A 16,105-nucleotide genomic window follows, 5' to 3' on the forward strand; every position below is an offset into this window, starting at 1 on the left:
TGAAGTAACCTAGACGTTTTTTCATGAGATAAACTTCAGCAGAAAGGGAAGAGGGCAGACAGGCTGACATTCTGAGGTCACCACGATAGGGATGACCTTCGCTAGAACCCCACAGCCAAGAGCCCAGACACTGCCGCCTTCCTCAGAGCTTTCACTTTCCACACTTGCTCCTTCCTTCCTGGGACCACCCAGGTGTGGATGTGGAGCAGGATAAGGAATCTAGTAGAGGCAACTTTGATTTGACTACTCTCATCCTCTAATTCTTCAACTCACCTTAGTTCAAACTTTTTCATTTATAAGCACCTCCCTGGATTGGATCCAGATTTAATTTCCTATCATGTGCAGAGCCTATCTGAATCCAACACTCTGCCAATGAAATGCAGCTCCCTCCCCTATAGTTTCTCCTGCCTGAAGTAGTGACTCCTTTTTCTTTTGTCTCTCTGACTCATCCCCACCACATAAGGTTTTATTCAAGGTACTCCCTAAATAAAATTTGAATATTGTTATAAAAAACTGTGCAATTCGGCCCTAGCTGGTGTAGCTCAGTGGATTGAATGTGGGCTGCAAACCAAAGTGTCGCTGGTTCGATTCCCAGTCAGGGCACATGCCTGGGTTGCAGGCCAAGTTCCCACTTAGGGACACACAAGAGGCAACCACACATTGATGTTTCTCTCCTTCCCTTCCTTGCTCTCTAAATATAAAAACAAAACCAAAAAAATCCAAAAACTGTGCAATTTTTTCAAGAATCCTCAGTTCATGAGACATCCCTCTATTAAAAATCTCATGTATTTATTATTTGTACTACTCATTTGAAAATTAGTGTAAGTGGTAAAATTATGTTTTTATTCATGCATTTTAATTTATCCAGGTCACTATACACACAGAGAAAGAATTCCTGGGAGAATTTATATGATCAATAAATATTTGTTGAATAAATACAAAACTCCTGAGTCAGTCACTCACTAAATTGAAAACTTGGCAATGGCTACAGCATTAAAAATAAGAAGAGTTTCTTTTGGGATATTAACTAATAAAAGTCTCCTAAATAAGGCAGATCACCTACATATTAAAGTGACCTATCCTTAGGTATAGTCAGAAAATCAGCACTTAGAGAGCTGGCAAGCAGCCAAATGCATCAAGATAATTAGGGAAGAGTAGCAGAATGATTTTTTTCTTCTGATACTTTATACAAAATAAATAAATTGCAGTATATTCAGTTATAAGAAATAATCTTTGGGCTCTGAAAAGGGTCCTTTTTTTGCAAAGCTTACCTCTGAAAATGCTGTGACCTATTTGTGGTCTCTGAGGAACACCTACCTTACACCTACAATGTCTAACACTTCCAGAGCTTTCTTACTAAGAGAACCTCTATTACTAATACTACTTCTTATTTCCAAATTCAAATCATCATTAATTTCATAGTCAATTAACTGGGTTTTACATAGATCAGGTACTATTATTAATAATATTATTTATTATTATTCTAACCATAAGAAACTATTAATGGTGAATAGTGTTCCTCAGGCCTATCCCACTTGTGGGGTACATGCCAACTCCAACAAAAAGTTAGTCATGTGGTTTTCAGAAGATGAAAGCTTAAGATAAAGACTGAGAGTGTTTGATGCTGGAGGTGGGAGTGGTGTTATACAGGACTTAGCCAGAACATGTGATAGTCACTGCAGGGGTAGCTGGAAGAGAAGTGTGTGGCTCGATTACCCAGCTCAAGCAGACCTTGTGAGAACTAGAGGAAGAATGCTCCTGGCTGTGTTGTACTGCCTGCTGTGGAGTTTCCAGACCTCCGATGGCCATTTCCCTCGAGCCTGTGTGTCCTCCAAGGACCTGATGGAGAAGGAATGCTGCCCACCATGGAGGGGTGACGGGAGTCCCTGTGGTCAGCTTTCAGGCAGGGGTTCCTGTCAGGACATTGTTTTATCCAATGCACCCCTTGGGCCTCAATTCCCCTTCACAGGGGTGGACGACCGGGAGTCCTGGCCCTCTGTCTTTTATAACAGGACCTGCCAGTGCTCTAGCAACTTCATGGGATTCAACTGTGGAAATTGCAAGTTTGGCTTTGGGGGACCAAACTGCACAGAAAGGCGACTTTTGGTGAGAAGAAACATCTTTGATTTGAGTGTTCCAGAGAAGAACAAATTTCTTGCTTACCTCACTTTAGCAAAGCGTACTACTAGCCCAGACTATGTCATCCCCACAGGCACCTATGGCCAAATGAATAATGGGTCGACACCCATGTTTAGTGACATCAACATTTATGACCTCTTTGTCTGGATGCACTATTATGTGTCAAGGGACACACTGCTTGGGGGGTCTGAAATCTGGAGAGACATTGATTTTGCTCATGAAGCACCAGGTTTCCTGCCTTGGCACAGACTCTTCTTGTTGCTGTGGGAACGAGAAATCCAGGAGCTTACAGGGGATGAGAACTTCACCATTCCTTACTGGGACTGGAGAGATGCTGAAAACTGTGACATTTGCACGGATGAATATATGGGAGGGCGCAACCCAACAAACCCCAACCTACTCAGCCCAGCATCCTTCTTTTCCTCTTGGCAGGTAAGATATGCTGAACATACAGTATCAGGGCATAGAGGAAATTTAGTAATACCTTCTTCAGGCAGGTCTAAGCAAACCTCCCTCCTTATCTCTTCTGCCAGGAGTAGAAGAGAGTATTCAAAACTCTCAACATACCTTGTGTTTTTCCTTTAATAGAGCACACTTCACAATTGTAGTTATATAGATATTTCTGTGCTTATTTTTCTAATATCTTCTACTTAGTTCCCAAACTCTAATAAACAGAAAATTCGGTTCATCACTGTATCCTCCAGCACTTAGGATGGTGACCAGGAAATGGTAAGGGTTTATTATTTATTGAAAGAATGAATGAATATTTAGGTGATTAAATAAATAAATGATGTATATCAGTGTGTCCAAAATTTTCATCACAATGAAATTCAACAGAGCACATATTAAAAGTAAAAATTCCTGGCCTAATCCCAGACCCATTGATCAGAATCTTTAGTGGACAGTCCTGGGGAAGCATTATTTACTAAATGTCTTTGGTGATTATTACCATCAGGACAATTTGGGGAATAGTCTTTAGATTAAATATTTTTTATTTTAAATACATGAGAACCCTGAGGCCCACATAGGTAAATAGTGAAAATAGCTAACATTTATTGAGCATTTAGTATCTGTGAAACCCTGTTGCAAGTGTTTTTGTGCATTAATTTAATATTTTTATTAACTATTCCCCTTTTAAAGATTAAATAACTGAGGCACAAAGATAGTAGGTAACTTGTACAAGATCACTGAGCTAGCAAGTAGCAGAGACAAGATTTGTTACCTGGTCGATTTTCTTCATGATCACCCAAAACTATTTCCAAGGACATGACTGCTGGATGCCTTCAGCCAAAAGATATGGCCATTCTGTCTCACTTTTTTCCTTAAGCTGCAGAAGAAATTAGCTCTTCTCCCCGTAAAATATGCATACTTTAGAGGTACAAGATAAAGAATTGCTATTCTAAAATTTAATTTATATTTCTCCTATTCTAAATTTTTCATTCTGGATTAGGGGCAAAAGGTAACCAAAGAAATATGTTTTTAATTATTTATCATTTTAAGCCATAAGCTAGAAGGAATGTTTTTCTGTTTATATTCCAAACACTTGTATTGTAGGAGTGCTTTATGGAACTAAGCCCACTATTTAAATAAGATGGGAAGGATATTATATTTGTACTTCACATTCTGAAGTTTTGAAATGTGGATGGCTTCCCATCCGTCCCCTTTGCCTCCCCCACTCCCCACCCAACAAACTAAGTTCTCACACCTTCCAAATGGAGCCTATTGAAGCTCATTGAAAAATGGTTGCTGTATAATGCCTGATGTCACTAATGTCAACTATTTCCCAAGATTTATGAATGAATTTGTGCAGGAAAGGCTATTAAAAAGGTGCTGGGAAAAAATCTATTTCAATAAGACTTCAGACCCTCCTGCCTTAATCTATAAGTGCACAACTCTCATCTAACTCTCACGACCTCTGTTACTGCTTAAAATACTGCTAAGTTTGGATGTGGGATTTTGAGTCATTTCACTCAAGGAAATTATAATGTTTTCCTTAACTGTACAGCTTCACTTGACCCAGGATTATCTAGATTACAAAAAAAAAAGTTATAATATCCACACTGAAGCCTAATAGATAGATATTAACTGATATTTAATCACATGAGATGTATGCTACTTGGTGACACATGAATTATATTTATAATAATTTTTGAATCATTTATTAACTTTTAGTGGAAAATTTTTCTTTTTGTTCCTTTATGATTGAGGCCAATTTCATTTCTATATAAAACTTATTGAATCTAATAGGTAATTACTAGACTAAATTGTTATAACATTTGTTTCAATGTGTTCTATATTTAAACTGCTATGTAGTAACTGGTGTTAAAAAGGAAATTATGAAGCAGGGTGGACAAAGGCCATTGACAAAAACCACATAAACAATAGTTTAAATAAGGAAGGTGAGATGAATGAACATTCATATTCACCTACTATCTGTGGTGTCACTGCATGAAGTGACAGCGAAAACCAACCTTTAGCTGGCTGTTTCCATTCCTTCATACAACGTCTCTTGTTACAGTCTTCTAAAAATTAAGATAAATTGTTTATATTGATTTAATTTGGTAGTTCTCAGCATCTAAATTATTTAGGGAGCTTTAAAAAACAAAACAAAACAAAAAAACCCAAAAACAATCACACGGGCTCCCATCTGACTTCTCCCAGAAAATCATATTCAGTTGGTCCACTGTGAAGTCTAGGCATCTGCATTTCAAAACCTTCTCATGCAATTCTAATGTGCAGACAACACTGAGAATCACTGGTTTAATGATTATTAGATTGTTTTGGTACCTCTTCCACCTTATCAACTCAGGTTCTGTAATAGACACACCACTTGGTTAAACGTATTTGCCTGCACTGAACACTCAAATCAAGAACTAGAAAATCGCAAAGCTTCCATACTCATTGATACCTTTCAAATCAGCTAGATTGATAGCCCCTTTGACACAAAGCCTATATTTTCCCCTTGATTTTAGTTATTTTTTACTTGACACCAAATTCAACAAAATAGAATTTTAGAGATTCATAGGATTTTTGAACTCTGAGACTGTGAGACCCTTCAACAGTATCTAGTATTGTGTCCACATTTTATAAAGGAAGGTAGAGAGGCCCCGGAAGCTAGGACAATTTGTCCAAGGTCACACAGTTGAAGACTAAAACCCAGTGCTTCTGACTCCAATACTATTTCAAGCCAACCATGTTGTTCCCTATTTACAAGGAGCCAGGTAGACTCAGAAGGAATTAAATGAGCCACTAATTTATGGGTGTAAAATTTTACTTGAAGTCATTTTCACTTTCTTAAATTCAATTGCAGAGACAACTGGGGCAGACATACTTATGTAGTCCTTTTCATTCATATTATAATAAACATATTCCACATCCATTACTCAAGTAGAATTAGCTCTAACCCCTTTGTTATCACTATCACCCACTGTACAGATCTGTATCATAACACCTATAACTCTTCAGTGCATATCATTGTTTGTTAACCTCTCTTTGTCTACAAGGTCGACCACTGCTCCAAAGTAGGGATCATTTCTTATTTATTTTTATATCCATAGATGCTAAGACCATGATATATACATGGAATAGGCTTTACAAATGTATGTTGAAAGGAACAAAATTAAAACTCATAGAAATATTAACTCCAATGCTAACAAACATTAAAAATTAAATTATGCATGGCTGGATTTCTGGAATTTTACATGGCACTTCTTTATAACATTAGATCCCTAAGGCTCAGGATACAAAAATGCCATTTAAGCAGCAAACTTACAGTCTAGAAAAAGACATTTTGTATGGTTCTCTCTCAGGATGTGTGTACGTGTGTGCCTGAAAAGAAGGGACCACATAATAAAAAAAAATCAAGCATATCTGAGTATCATTTACAGTGGTTAATAATATTGAATGATAAGGTTTTCTAATAAGTAAAATAATATATTAAAAATCAGGTGTTTTATATATAAAATAATATATAAAAAATCTAATCTAATATATTAGAAAGCTTATATTCAGAATTCACATCTTTTTTTGTATGTTTGTTCATTTATTTTTTGTTTAGTGTCAAAATCTTTTCAAGGAAAAGCATATTTGTCATCAATTAAAATAGTTTATTATTTTTGGAGAGGGGGAGGTTCTTAACAATATTAAAGGACAAATACCTATGCTCAACACAATTTGATTCAATGTTTTGCAGGCAGCAGAAAAGCTAGCCAATAAAAGAAAAGGTAGGTTGGAAACAGCTGTCATGATGGATCAAAATAAAAAGAAAAAACAATTTCCTAGATGATAGACATGAGGGAAATGTTGCAAGGGAATTCACTCATCAGGTGAAAAGCACATCACATGGAAGCAAACAGTGGGAAGAAAAAAAGTCACATTTTAGCAGAAAGTCATGGGTTTTAGGTAACCATGGCAACAGCTCAATGAAATAACAGCTTCTCTCTCTCTCTCTGTCTTTTTTTTTATGAAAAAGATTCTGTGGAATGTCATATGTTCTACAATTTTTTTTTTCAGACAAAACCTCAAATGCCATAATAAGAATCTTTGCTCCTGAAAGCTTTTAATAACTGGTAGTTTATTGCTATCTCTTTAAATTTAAGAGAGCACTGGCTAGGTTCACCTTCTTTGTTAATACATCTGTTTCTTCTATCTCCTTTTCTCATTTGACTTGGTACACTTGATTTTTTCCCATTATTATTATAAACAACGGGTGTTGAAATAGAAAAAGAACAAATCTTTGTCTAAAGACCATTGCCATTTACCAGATGATATTGGGTAAGTTATTTAGATGCTCTGACCTTTGGTTTTTCTCAACAACAAAAAAACTGAGCTACAATAATCATAGATACTTGTTTTCTGTGTTAATGGAAATATTGAATGGAATAGAAAACCCAATAGTATCATGGAAAGGGTATGTAATTTTTCAGGTCATATAAACATGAGTATCAGTAGACTATTGTAACTTAACTACAAGATTCTGGTATCTGAATATCAGAATCAGATTCTGGTATCTGGTATCTGAAAATTTACTCTGACATCTTTTTTTTTTCTAAAGTTCAAATAATAAAATAGATCTTGGAAAGTACTTGACTTCAAGAGCAAGTCTGTAGACTTCTGATCAAGAGGGTGGCATACACAGATATGGCTCACCTCTTTGCAAAATCACAACAAAATTACAACTAAAATATAGAAAAACTATCACTCAGAGTCAACAGAAATTGTGTTGAATGGAAGCCTGACAACTATGGAATTAAAGAAACCACATCCATCCAGACTGGTAGGAGGGGTGCAGACATGGAACGGGCAGGTCCCACATAAACATGTGGTGGATAAAAATTCAGGAGGGATATCTTGGGGGCAAGGAGTCCCAGGCCTACACCAAGTCCCCAGTTCAGGGTTCCAGTGCCAGGAAGATAAGTCCCCACAACTTCTGGCTACAAAAGTTGAATAAGTGGAAGAAACTTCTGGAGCCCCAAGAAGTTCCTCTTAACGAACCCACACATGGACTCACCTACGCATACTCACTCCCTCTGTGCTCCAGGCACCAGGGTGGATATTGGGGCATGGGTGGCGTGCAGGGGGAGACTAAAGTGTCTGGCATCAAGGTGAGCAGAGGCCATTGTCCCTTTTCTGGGGCCTATCTCTACAGAGCCAGCAGACTGGTGCCATATCTAAGATTCTATCAACATGGCTAACACTGTTTGACCTGCCTTTGAGATCCCCCGAGACTCTGCCCTACCCACTATAAGGCCCACACAAGCTTCATTTTCATATGAATGGCTGGTATTGGCTCATGCTTCAAAACTCCTAAATCCTCTCAAATAAGAATCAGCTGGCCTCAATGAGCCCCAGGCCTGGAACTAGCAGCCTAGACTCACAGCTTGCATTTGCTTGGCAATCTCTAAGCCCAGCACAAGTAGCAGCCATCTCAGATTGCTTTATAACTCAGGCAGGGTGGCCTCAAGAAAAACACAGGTAGGGGCTGATCTTGGCCTGCACCACCTGGGAAACACTAGGGCCAGTGCTCCCATTGAACAGCTACAGACCACATTGGAGCACCACCATTCTTCCCCTGCACAGCTGACCCTCCACAGAGGGTGGAGGTTGAGGGTAAGTGGTCATAGCCAATTCTTGCAGCTGACTGGCCTGGGTAAATCCCTCCCATTGATCTGCCAACAGCCACCAAGGCTCAAGAGGAGGGTGTACTCAGCCCCCACAAAGGGTGCACCTTGAGTATTCAGCTTGGGTGATAGGGGAGGCTGTGACACTGGACCTATAGGACACCTACTACATTAGGCCACACTACCAAGACACAAAGTCAAAGCAGCTCTACCTAATACACAGAAACAAGCACAGGGAGGCTGCCAAAATGAGGAGACATAGAAACATGGCCCAAAGGAAAGAACAGATCAAAACCCCAGAAAAAGAGCTAAATGAAATGGATATAAGCAATCTATCAGATGCAGAGTTCAAAATATTGATTATAAGGATGCTCAAGGAAGTTAATGAGGACCTTAACAGCACAAAAAAGATCCAGTCAGAAATGAAGACTACACTAATTGAAATAAAGAACAACTTACAGGGAAATAATAGTAGAGCAGATGAAGCTGAGTATCAAATCAATGTTTTGGAACATAAGGAAGCAAAAAACAACCAATCACAGCAGAGAATCCAAAAAATTGAGGGTAGTGTAAGCAGCCTATGGAAAAGCTTTAAGCAATCCAATGTTCACATCATAGGGGTGTCAGAAAGAGAAGAGATCTCTATCTCTTCTCTTAGATCTCTAAGATCTCTATCTCTTAGATCTCTAAGAGATAGAGCAAGAAATTGGAAATTTATTTGAAAAAAATAATGAAAGAAAACTTCCCTAATCTGGTGAAGGAAATAGACATGCAAGTTCAGGAAGCACAGAGAGTCCTAAACAAGATGGATGCAAAGAGGCCCACTCCAAGATACATAATTAAAATGCAAAAGTTAAAGATAAAGAGATGGGAGGGGGGCATGGGAGAGTGGGTAAGATGTGAGAGGATTAAGAAGTAAAAATAGGTAGTTACAGAATAGCCATGAGGATGTAAGGTACAGTAGCAAAAGAACTTGGACACATGACTCATGGATATGAACAAGGATTGGGGTGTTGTCTAAGGGAATAAGGGGTATGGGGTAGAGGGGGGCAAAGGGAGGAAAACCAGGACAACTGTAATAGCATAATCAATAAAATATTAAAAATATTAAAATAATATTGTAAAGCAACATTGTGAAGAGATTTGATGAAATCTGTTAATATAAAATAATTAGTTTAGTACCTTACATATTCTTTGAGTTATATGTGTAGAAATTACTATTATAATGTGTCCTTATATGATATTCCAGTGTTAGTTACTATAATAATAAATATTCAACCAGTATTATATAATCAGAGTTAAAGAAAATTTGGTGACCTGCCCAATGGTCTTGTATTCAATAAATTTTAAGAGCTGCTATTATTAAACACTCTATCCTTGGCACTATGTACTAAGGGCTTTACATGTGTTAGATTATTTTATCTTTCATAGAAAGTTGTTATAATCTCCATTTACAAATGAAAAACCTTGATACTCAGAGAGCTCAAGTATTTCGTCCAAGGTCATGTAGCTAATTAAGAGTCAATATTGGGAACCATGTCTTTCTGATAGTGATCTACATGATTGGTCACAACATTAGTGCCAACAATTTCTCCTACCCTGACTCCCCTCTGTATCAAATAGAAAGACAATGATTTGAGGTTAAATTTTTCAAATTATTTCTGGAACCAAGGTAGATTTCCTCCTTGTTACTAATACATCCAGTCATCTGAACACTTAGTCATTTGGCAGGTGGCATTTCAGCAAAAATAGTTCCATTCAATCCTCTCTAATTTAACCAAGAATATCATGAGATGTTCTATTATTCAAACAGAAATGAAAATGATCTCCTCTATGTTTCTGCCATGGTGTCTAGTTAATCGACACTATAAATGAATCCAACACTTTACATCTGAAACAAAAGTTACATTGGCTTTATTCAGACATCCTTAAGTCACTTACAGGCACTAATAAATGTAGTTGATATAGCTTTGGAATAAGAGAAGTACATATTAATTTTCTAGCTCTAGCCCTAAACATCCTATGGCCTTAGAAAAGTTACCTAACTCTTCTAGTTCTCAATTATGTGTGAATAAAAGGATTGTGGAATGTGTTGAAGTATAAAGAAAACTAGAAGCTGTCATTTGTTGAGTCAGAATTACATTATTTCAATTATTATTTATTATATTATCAATATATTAATCACATATTTATATTATATAATGTTAGATGCATTTATTATTTCACATTATAGTTGAGGAAACAGACTTAACAAGTCTAAATAACATGCTCATTGACACACTGCTAGTAAGTAGTTGAACTAGAACTGAATTCCATATCCACTTTGATTTTAGGACCCAATTCTTTTCAACTCATAAATATTATTTTACTGACCAAAAATTAAAAGCTTCTTTAAGTGTTTCTCATTCAACACAGCAGCAGCCATTCCTGGGACACAGGGCTTATTCAGTTGATGGTGACTTAATTTGCTGTGACATTCCTATAGATTGCAAACCCACAAGAGCAGGGGACTGATAGGATTGTCTTGATTATTTTTAACTGTGGTGCAAACAGCTGACCAGGAATTCTTTTCACTTGAAAAATATTCTTGTGTCTTACCTATTGTCTATGACATTATTAACCATAACAGAGGGCTCTAGGTCTTGCAGCCTTTCATATTCTTCCACACCAGGACTGAGTTTTCTCATCACTGAAATAAAGATAAGATCTTATAAACCAACAAGGTGAGAATTTTTAAAAATGTACACAGTGATGTCTTCCTCATGGTCTGGGACACAGTAGGGCCCTGATATATATTTACTAAAAATGATACATTTCTGCAAATATCTTCTAGTGCAGAAGTTTTTACCAATAAAAGGATTGGAAAAAAAGTGTGTTCAGCATATGTTTGTAGTTGAAGATACATTGGTTTATCCCTGAATTTGTTTATTCACTCATCAAATATTTATTGAGCCTCTGTCATAGATTCTGAGAATCAACAATAATAATAATTTAAGAAGAAAGTTACCCTTGTGGAGATTACAGTTTTTTAAGGGAAGTTATGCAGAAATTTTTTTATCACAGGAGAAGAAAGTGAGTAAAGTGTAAGTTTGACAAAGAATATTATCTACTGAGTGGGCAGAAGTCTCCTGTGGAAGCCTGTGCCTGTCGTGAATAGTCAGTGATGGCAGGGCAGGTTCTCCTCCACTTACGTTTTGGTTTAGTGTTGACATCTTGCTACCTAGTTACTTGCTCTCATTGAATCTAAGGCATCAATGATTTTAAAATGAAGAAGTAATTTATATACCACTAAAATATTAGTCTGTCAATTAAATTATAATGTGATATTATTAACCCCTTAGAATTTTTATTTTATATTTATTGAAAGAGCTACTTTTGTCTTTTTTAGTCAAATATTTTTATCATAGTTCACTGTTCCACATACATATAAGGAAAACTACAAAAAGAATATTTCAGTGAAAGATGCCTATAACTTCATATTTAAAGTTAAATGTTTTTGAATTATTTTTTAAAGTCAGAATATACAGTGTTTTTTTTTTTTTTCAAAAGATGCCTTAACCCTGAAGATTGGGTAGAATATCAGATGCATGGCAAGGAATGGGTGTTGTTATGGAAGGAAAAAAGTGTGGGATGAAGGGGCACCTGCAATGCCCAGAAAAAAGTAACCCATCATAATTTAACAGTAGGATCACAGAATTTTCAGCAAATGGAGAGTGGCTATCAAATTCAAGATATCCTCTGGAGGCAGAATTGAAAATATTGGTTAATGGTTTCAATGTGAAAGACAAAAGAGAATAAAACACAAACACTAAATACCAATGTCTGGCTTAAACATGATAATCCATGGGCTTCTGGTTTGAATTGCAGGATGGTTGGTGAGATAGAAAATGTAGATAGAGTAACAGATTTAGGATTTTTAATGTTATATTTGTGATGCATGTGAGATCATTGAAAAATGGAGTCAGAGATGAATATACAGACTAAGAGCTCAGAGGAGTCACTTTGAACTAGAGATAGGAATTGGGGAGTTCTGATTATATAATGTAAGCCATGGAATTGGTTGTTCAGCCAGAGAAGATACAGAAAGGGGTAAAATAAGAGGGGTACAGACCTAAACTCTGGGCCATACCTTGTCTCATGGGCATAAAACTAGTGAAGCCATACAACAGGTAATTAACATGTCTGTCAAGTTAGTTTTCTCCTCAAATAAATATTTGACAACAATTATACAAAGACATTGTTATCCCTATTTGATAACTGAGGCTTAGGGAATTTAACACATTTTCTTAAGTGGTAGATTTAGGACTACAATTCTTTTCTATATTTTAATTTCTCTGGGTTATTCTTCAACACACAGAAAGCTGCTTTCTTCAACAACTTCCTTTAAATTATCAACCTCCTTATGATTCGGGATAAAAATATGGCAACCAGGAATTTCAACTTCCCTACTTTCCCCTTTGACTTTGACTTAGAGGTGGTGACAACTTTAACATCAAGGTGTTCTGTGCAGATCATCTGTAGCCGATCGGAGGAGTACAACAGCCGCCAGGTACTGTGCAATGGGACCTCTGAGGGACCGTTACTGCGCAACCCTGGAAACCATGACAAAGCCAGGACCCCGAGGCTCCCCTCCTCAGCTGATGTGGAATTTTGCCTGAGTCTGACCCAGTATGAAACGGGTTCCATGGATAGAACCGCCAATTTCAGCTTTAGAAACACACTGGAAGGTAATACCTCCCTTTTTCATTCATTTAAAATTTATATTTTTTCTGAATTTGTGTTTACTGTCTCTTATCCAACACCATAAGTGCAGAAGAGTTTGAAAATTCAGAATTTTGAGTAAAAGGACATGTCATACATAGATAGTTGGCCCATAAACAAAGCAGAGTCTAGGCAGTGCACCATAATCCAACACATTAATAACTCGCTCGCAAAATGTGTGGCTGTATCCACTGTAACAATCAGTAGAGATAATAGGCAGCCTAATGGCAAGTAAAGTCAGGTCTTTCCACTAAAAGAATGTTGGTGCCAAACAATACAATGCATGTTCAGAAGTTTTTGTAATTATTAATATAGAACTAGAGATCTATTATACTTTCCTAAGCTTTAGTATTTTATTTAGTTTAAAATATTCTGGACCCTAGATTCTTTGAGGCAAGTCCATTCCTCTAACTTGAATAAGGATAAAACCCACATGTGGGGGTTAAGCCCCTGTTCCATTATCCCTTAAGATCCTTTGTTTCATCAGAGATGCCATTTCATAGTCTCTTTTAGGTCCTCTTTACTTCTCCTGCAAAGCTCTCAGTCTTGCATATGTCATTCCTTCAGCACCTGTCCATTTTCCTCTGCCCAAGGTGGTCCCAGTCATAAAATCCATCCTCTTCACCTCAATTTGCATTATGAACACAAACCTACAAACAACACAAGCAAACAAGAACATTAACTCAAGTCACTGGAGGTTTGGAAAAACATAGGGTACTGACTTGTAACAAGACAAAAACAGAATTTAACACTAGACACTCCACCCTCTAAAATCTCTGGCACCCTACCAGGTAGAAAAACCTTACTCTCTTTCATTCTTTTTTTTTCTTTAAAGATTTTATTTATTTATTTTTAGAGAGGGAAGGGAGGGAGAAAGAGAGAGAGAGAGAAAAACATCAATGCGCGGTTGCTGGGGGTCATGGCCTGCAACCCAGGCATGTACCCTGACTGGGAATCGAACCTGCAACACTTTGGTTCGCAGCCCGTGCTCAAATCTGAGCTATGCCAGCCAGGGCTAAAGATTTTGTTTATTTATTTTTAGACTGAGGGGAAAGGAGAGAGAAAGAGAAGGAGAGAAACATCAATGTGTGGCTGCCTCTTACGTGCCCCCCACTAGGGACCTGGCCTACAAGCCACATATGTGCCTTGATTGGAAATCGAACCAGCAACCCCTTGGTTCACAGGCTGGTGCTCATTCCACTGAGCCACACCAGCCAAGGCGCTCTCTTTCATTCTTTATCCTTAACTTCTTGCTTTGTTTTGTTTTCTTGTCCTTGTGATGATTGTTTTATCTTTTAACTTCCATTGCTCAACTATGTAAAGGAATTTCCCTGTCTCTTTCATTTTCCTGTGCCCTTACACCCTCTAACTCTGGATCTTATGCTTCCTGAGAAGAAAGTAAAGCAAAGAGAATATCACTCTAAAGAAGAATCCTGGTGCAGCAGCTGAAATAAAAGTATGCTTACTTTACTAAAGTAATATCAATGATTAACATTTTCCAAATAATCACTGTGTGCAAGGCACTATGCCAAACATTTCTATAGCACTATCTCACTTAATCATTCAAGTCACCCTCTAAGAAAGAAGGCATCATTATTTCCAGTTTAAAGGGAGGAAACAAGATCAGAGGTATTGAGTAATTTGGGTACCATGGCTCATTTGTTAAGGGGCAAAGCTAAATCTGTCCCTAGATTTGTCAAATGCCAAAATACAAGAGTCCTTTCCATTGTACTCTGACGAACAGAGCATGCTGAGTTTCTTCAAGGTGGACAATATAAAGCTGGCCTTTCAACAATCATACATGAAGGCAATGCATGGTACCCAGGAGCCTCAGACAAGACAAGCTGAGACTAAGGCGTACACACAAATTGTCAGCCACCATCTGGGAGGGTTGGTCTGGGGTATCCATGGGAACTGTGCAGGGTTTAACAGGATTCCAAATGCTGACTTAATGACATGCAAAGAAGCTCCACACTTAAAGGAACTGAAGTACTCTACAGGTCTTCTTTAAAAAAAATATATTTTATTGATTATGCTATTACAGTTGTCCCATTTCACCCCTTCATTCCCCTCCACCCTGCACACCCTCTCCCACCCACATTCCCCCTCTTTAGTTTATGTCCATGTGTCATACTTACAAGTTCTTTGGTTTCTACATTTCCCATACTATTCTTACCCTCCCCCTGTCTATTTTCTACCTACCATCTATGCTACTTATTCTCTGTATCTTTACCCTCCCTCTCCCCTCCTCCCACTCCCCTGTTGCTAACCCTCCATGTTTCTACAGGTCTTTTAGCCAGATTTTCTAGCAGTGAGAAAGCATGAACTTTGTTATTAAGGAATGTGGGCTGGTCACAGAAAGGTTGGGGAGCTTCAAGTCTCTGGGCTTCAAATAAAAAAGAAGTGACTTGAGCTGTATCAATTCAGCTAGTAGCTTTCAAATGAGTTTCTAATGCACAGAGATGAGTTGAGAACATTAAGTTTATAGGAAATAGTTTGCTATCACTAAAAATTGTTTGATAATTCCTTTCCAATAATTTATTCTCATTCACATGTAACTTGAAGGGGTAAGGAAAAGCATATCATGGCACATTATCTGATACATAATATGTGTTTAATAAGTGTTGATAACTGAACACATAAATAATATCTAAGGTATTTCAAACTGCACCTAACTCACTGTTTAGTTTATATTTGTTATATGAAGCTAATGTTCTAGTAGGAACATGTTATAAAACATTGACTCTATTTAACAAGAGTGTTTCCTGACTGGGGACATATAGTTTACTCTTTTTTAAATGTTGATTCAGAAATAATTTTAATCTTAAGGAAAAATTGCACCAATAAAAACAGTATAACAACAGAATCACATACATACACACATACTCTACACAGATTCACTTACTGTTTACAGTTTATCGTGCTTTCTTTCTTTCTCTGTCTCCCAGTCTGAACCATCTGAGGTAGATCACATACATCAAATCCTTTACTCACGGACACTTTGGTGTGTTTTGCCTTAGAACAGGGACATTCCCTTACATAATCACAGAACAGTTATCGACTTCAGTAAATTCTGTATTGATGTA

At 37.4% G+C, this 16,105-nt stretch overlaps 1 protein-coding gene across 1 annotated transcript in view; it reads left to right on the plus strand.

Annotated features, from left to right (window-relative positions):
- Positions 1 to 1,675: 1,675 nt before the first annotated feature.
- TYR (tyrosinase) overlaps positions 1,676 to 16,105 on the plus strand; it is a 78,368-nt gene continuing 63,938 nt past the window's right edge. The window contains exons 1-2 of the mRNA XM_045818136.1: positions 1,676 to 2,571; positions 12,769 to 12,985. Coding sequence (XP_045674092.1) covers positions 1,753 to 2,571; positions 12,769 to 12,985 — 1,036 coding nt within the window. The 5' untranslated portion in view covers positions 1,676 to 1,752. The remainder of the gene's footprint in view (positions 2,572 to 12,768; positions 12,986 to 16,105) is intronic.

This window comes from Phyllostomus hastatus, unplaced genomic scaffold, assembly GCF_019186645.2.
Source record: "Phyllostomus hastatus isolate PE091 unplaced genomic scaffold, TTU_PhHast_1.1 phas_scaffold_317, whole genome shotgun sequence".
Lineage (NCBI taxonomy): Eukaryota > Metazoa > Chordata > Mammalia > Chiroptera > Phyllostomidae > Phyllostomus > Phyllostomus hastatus.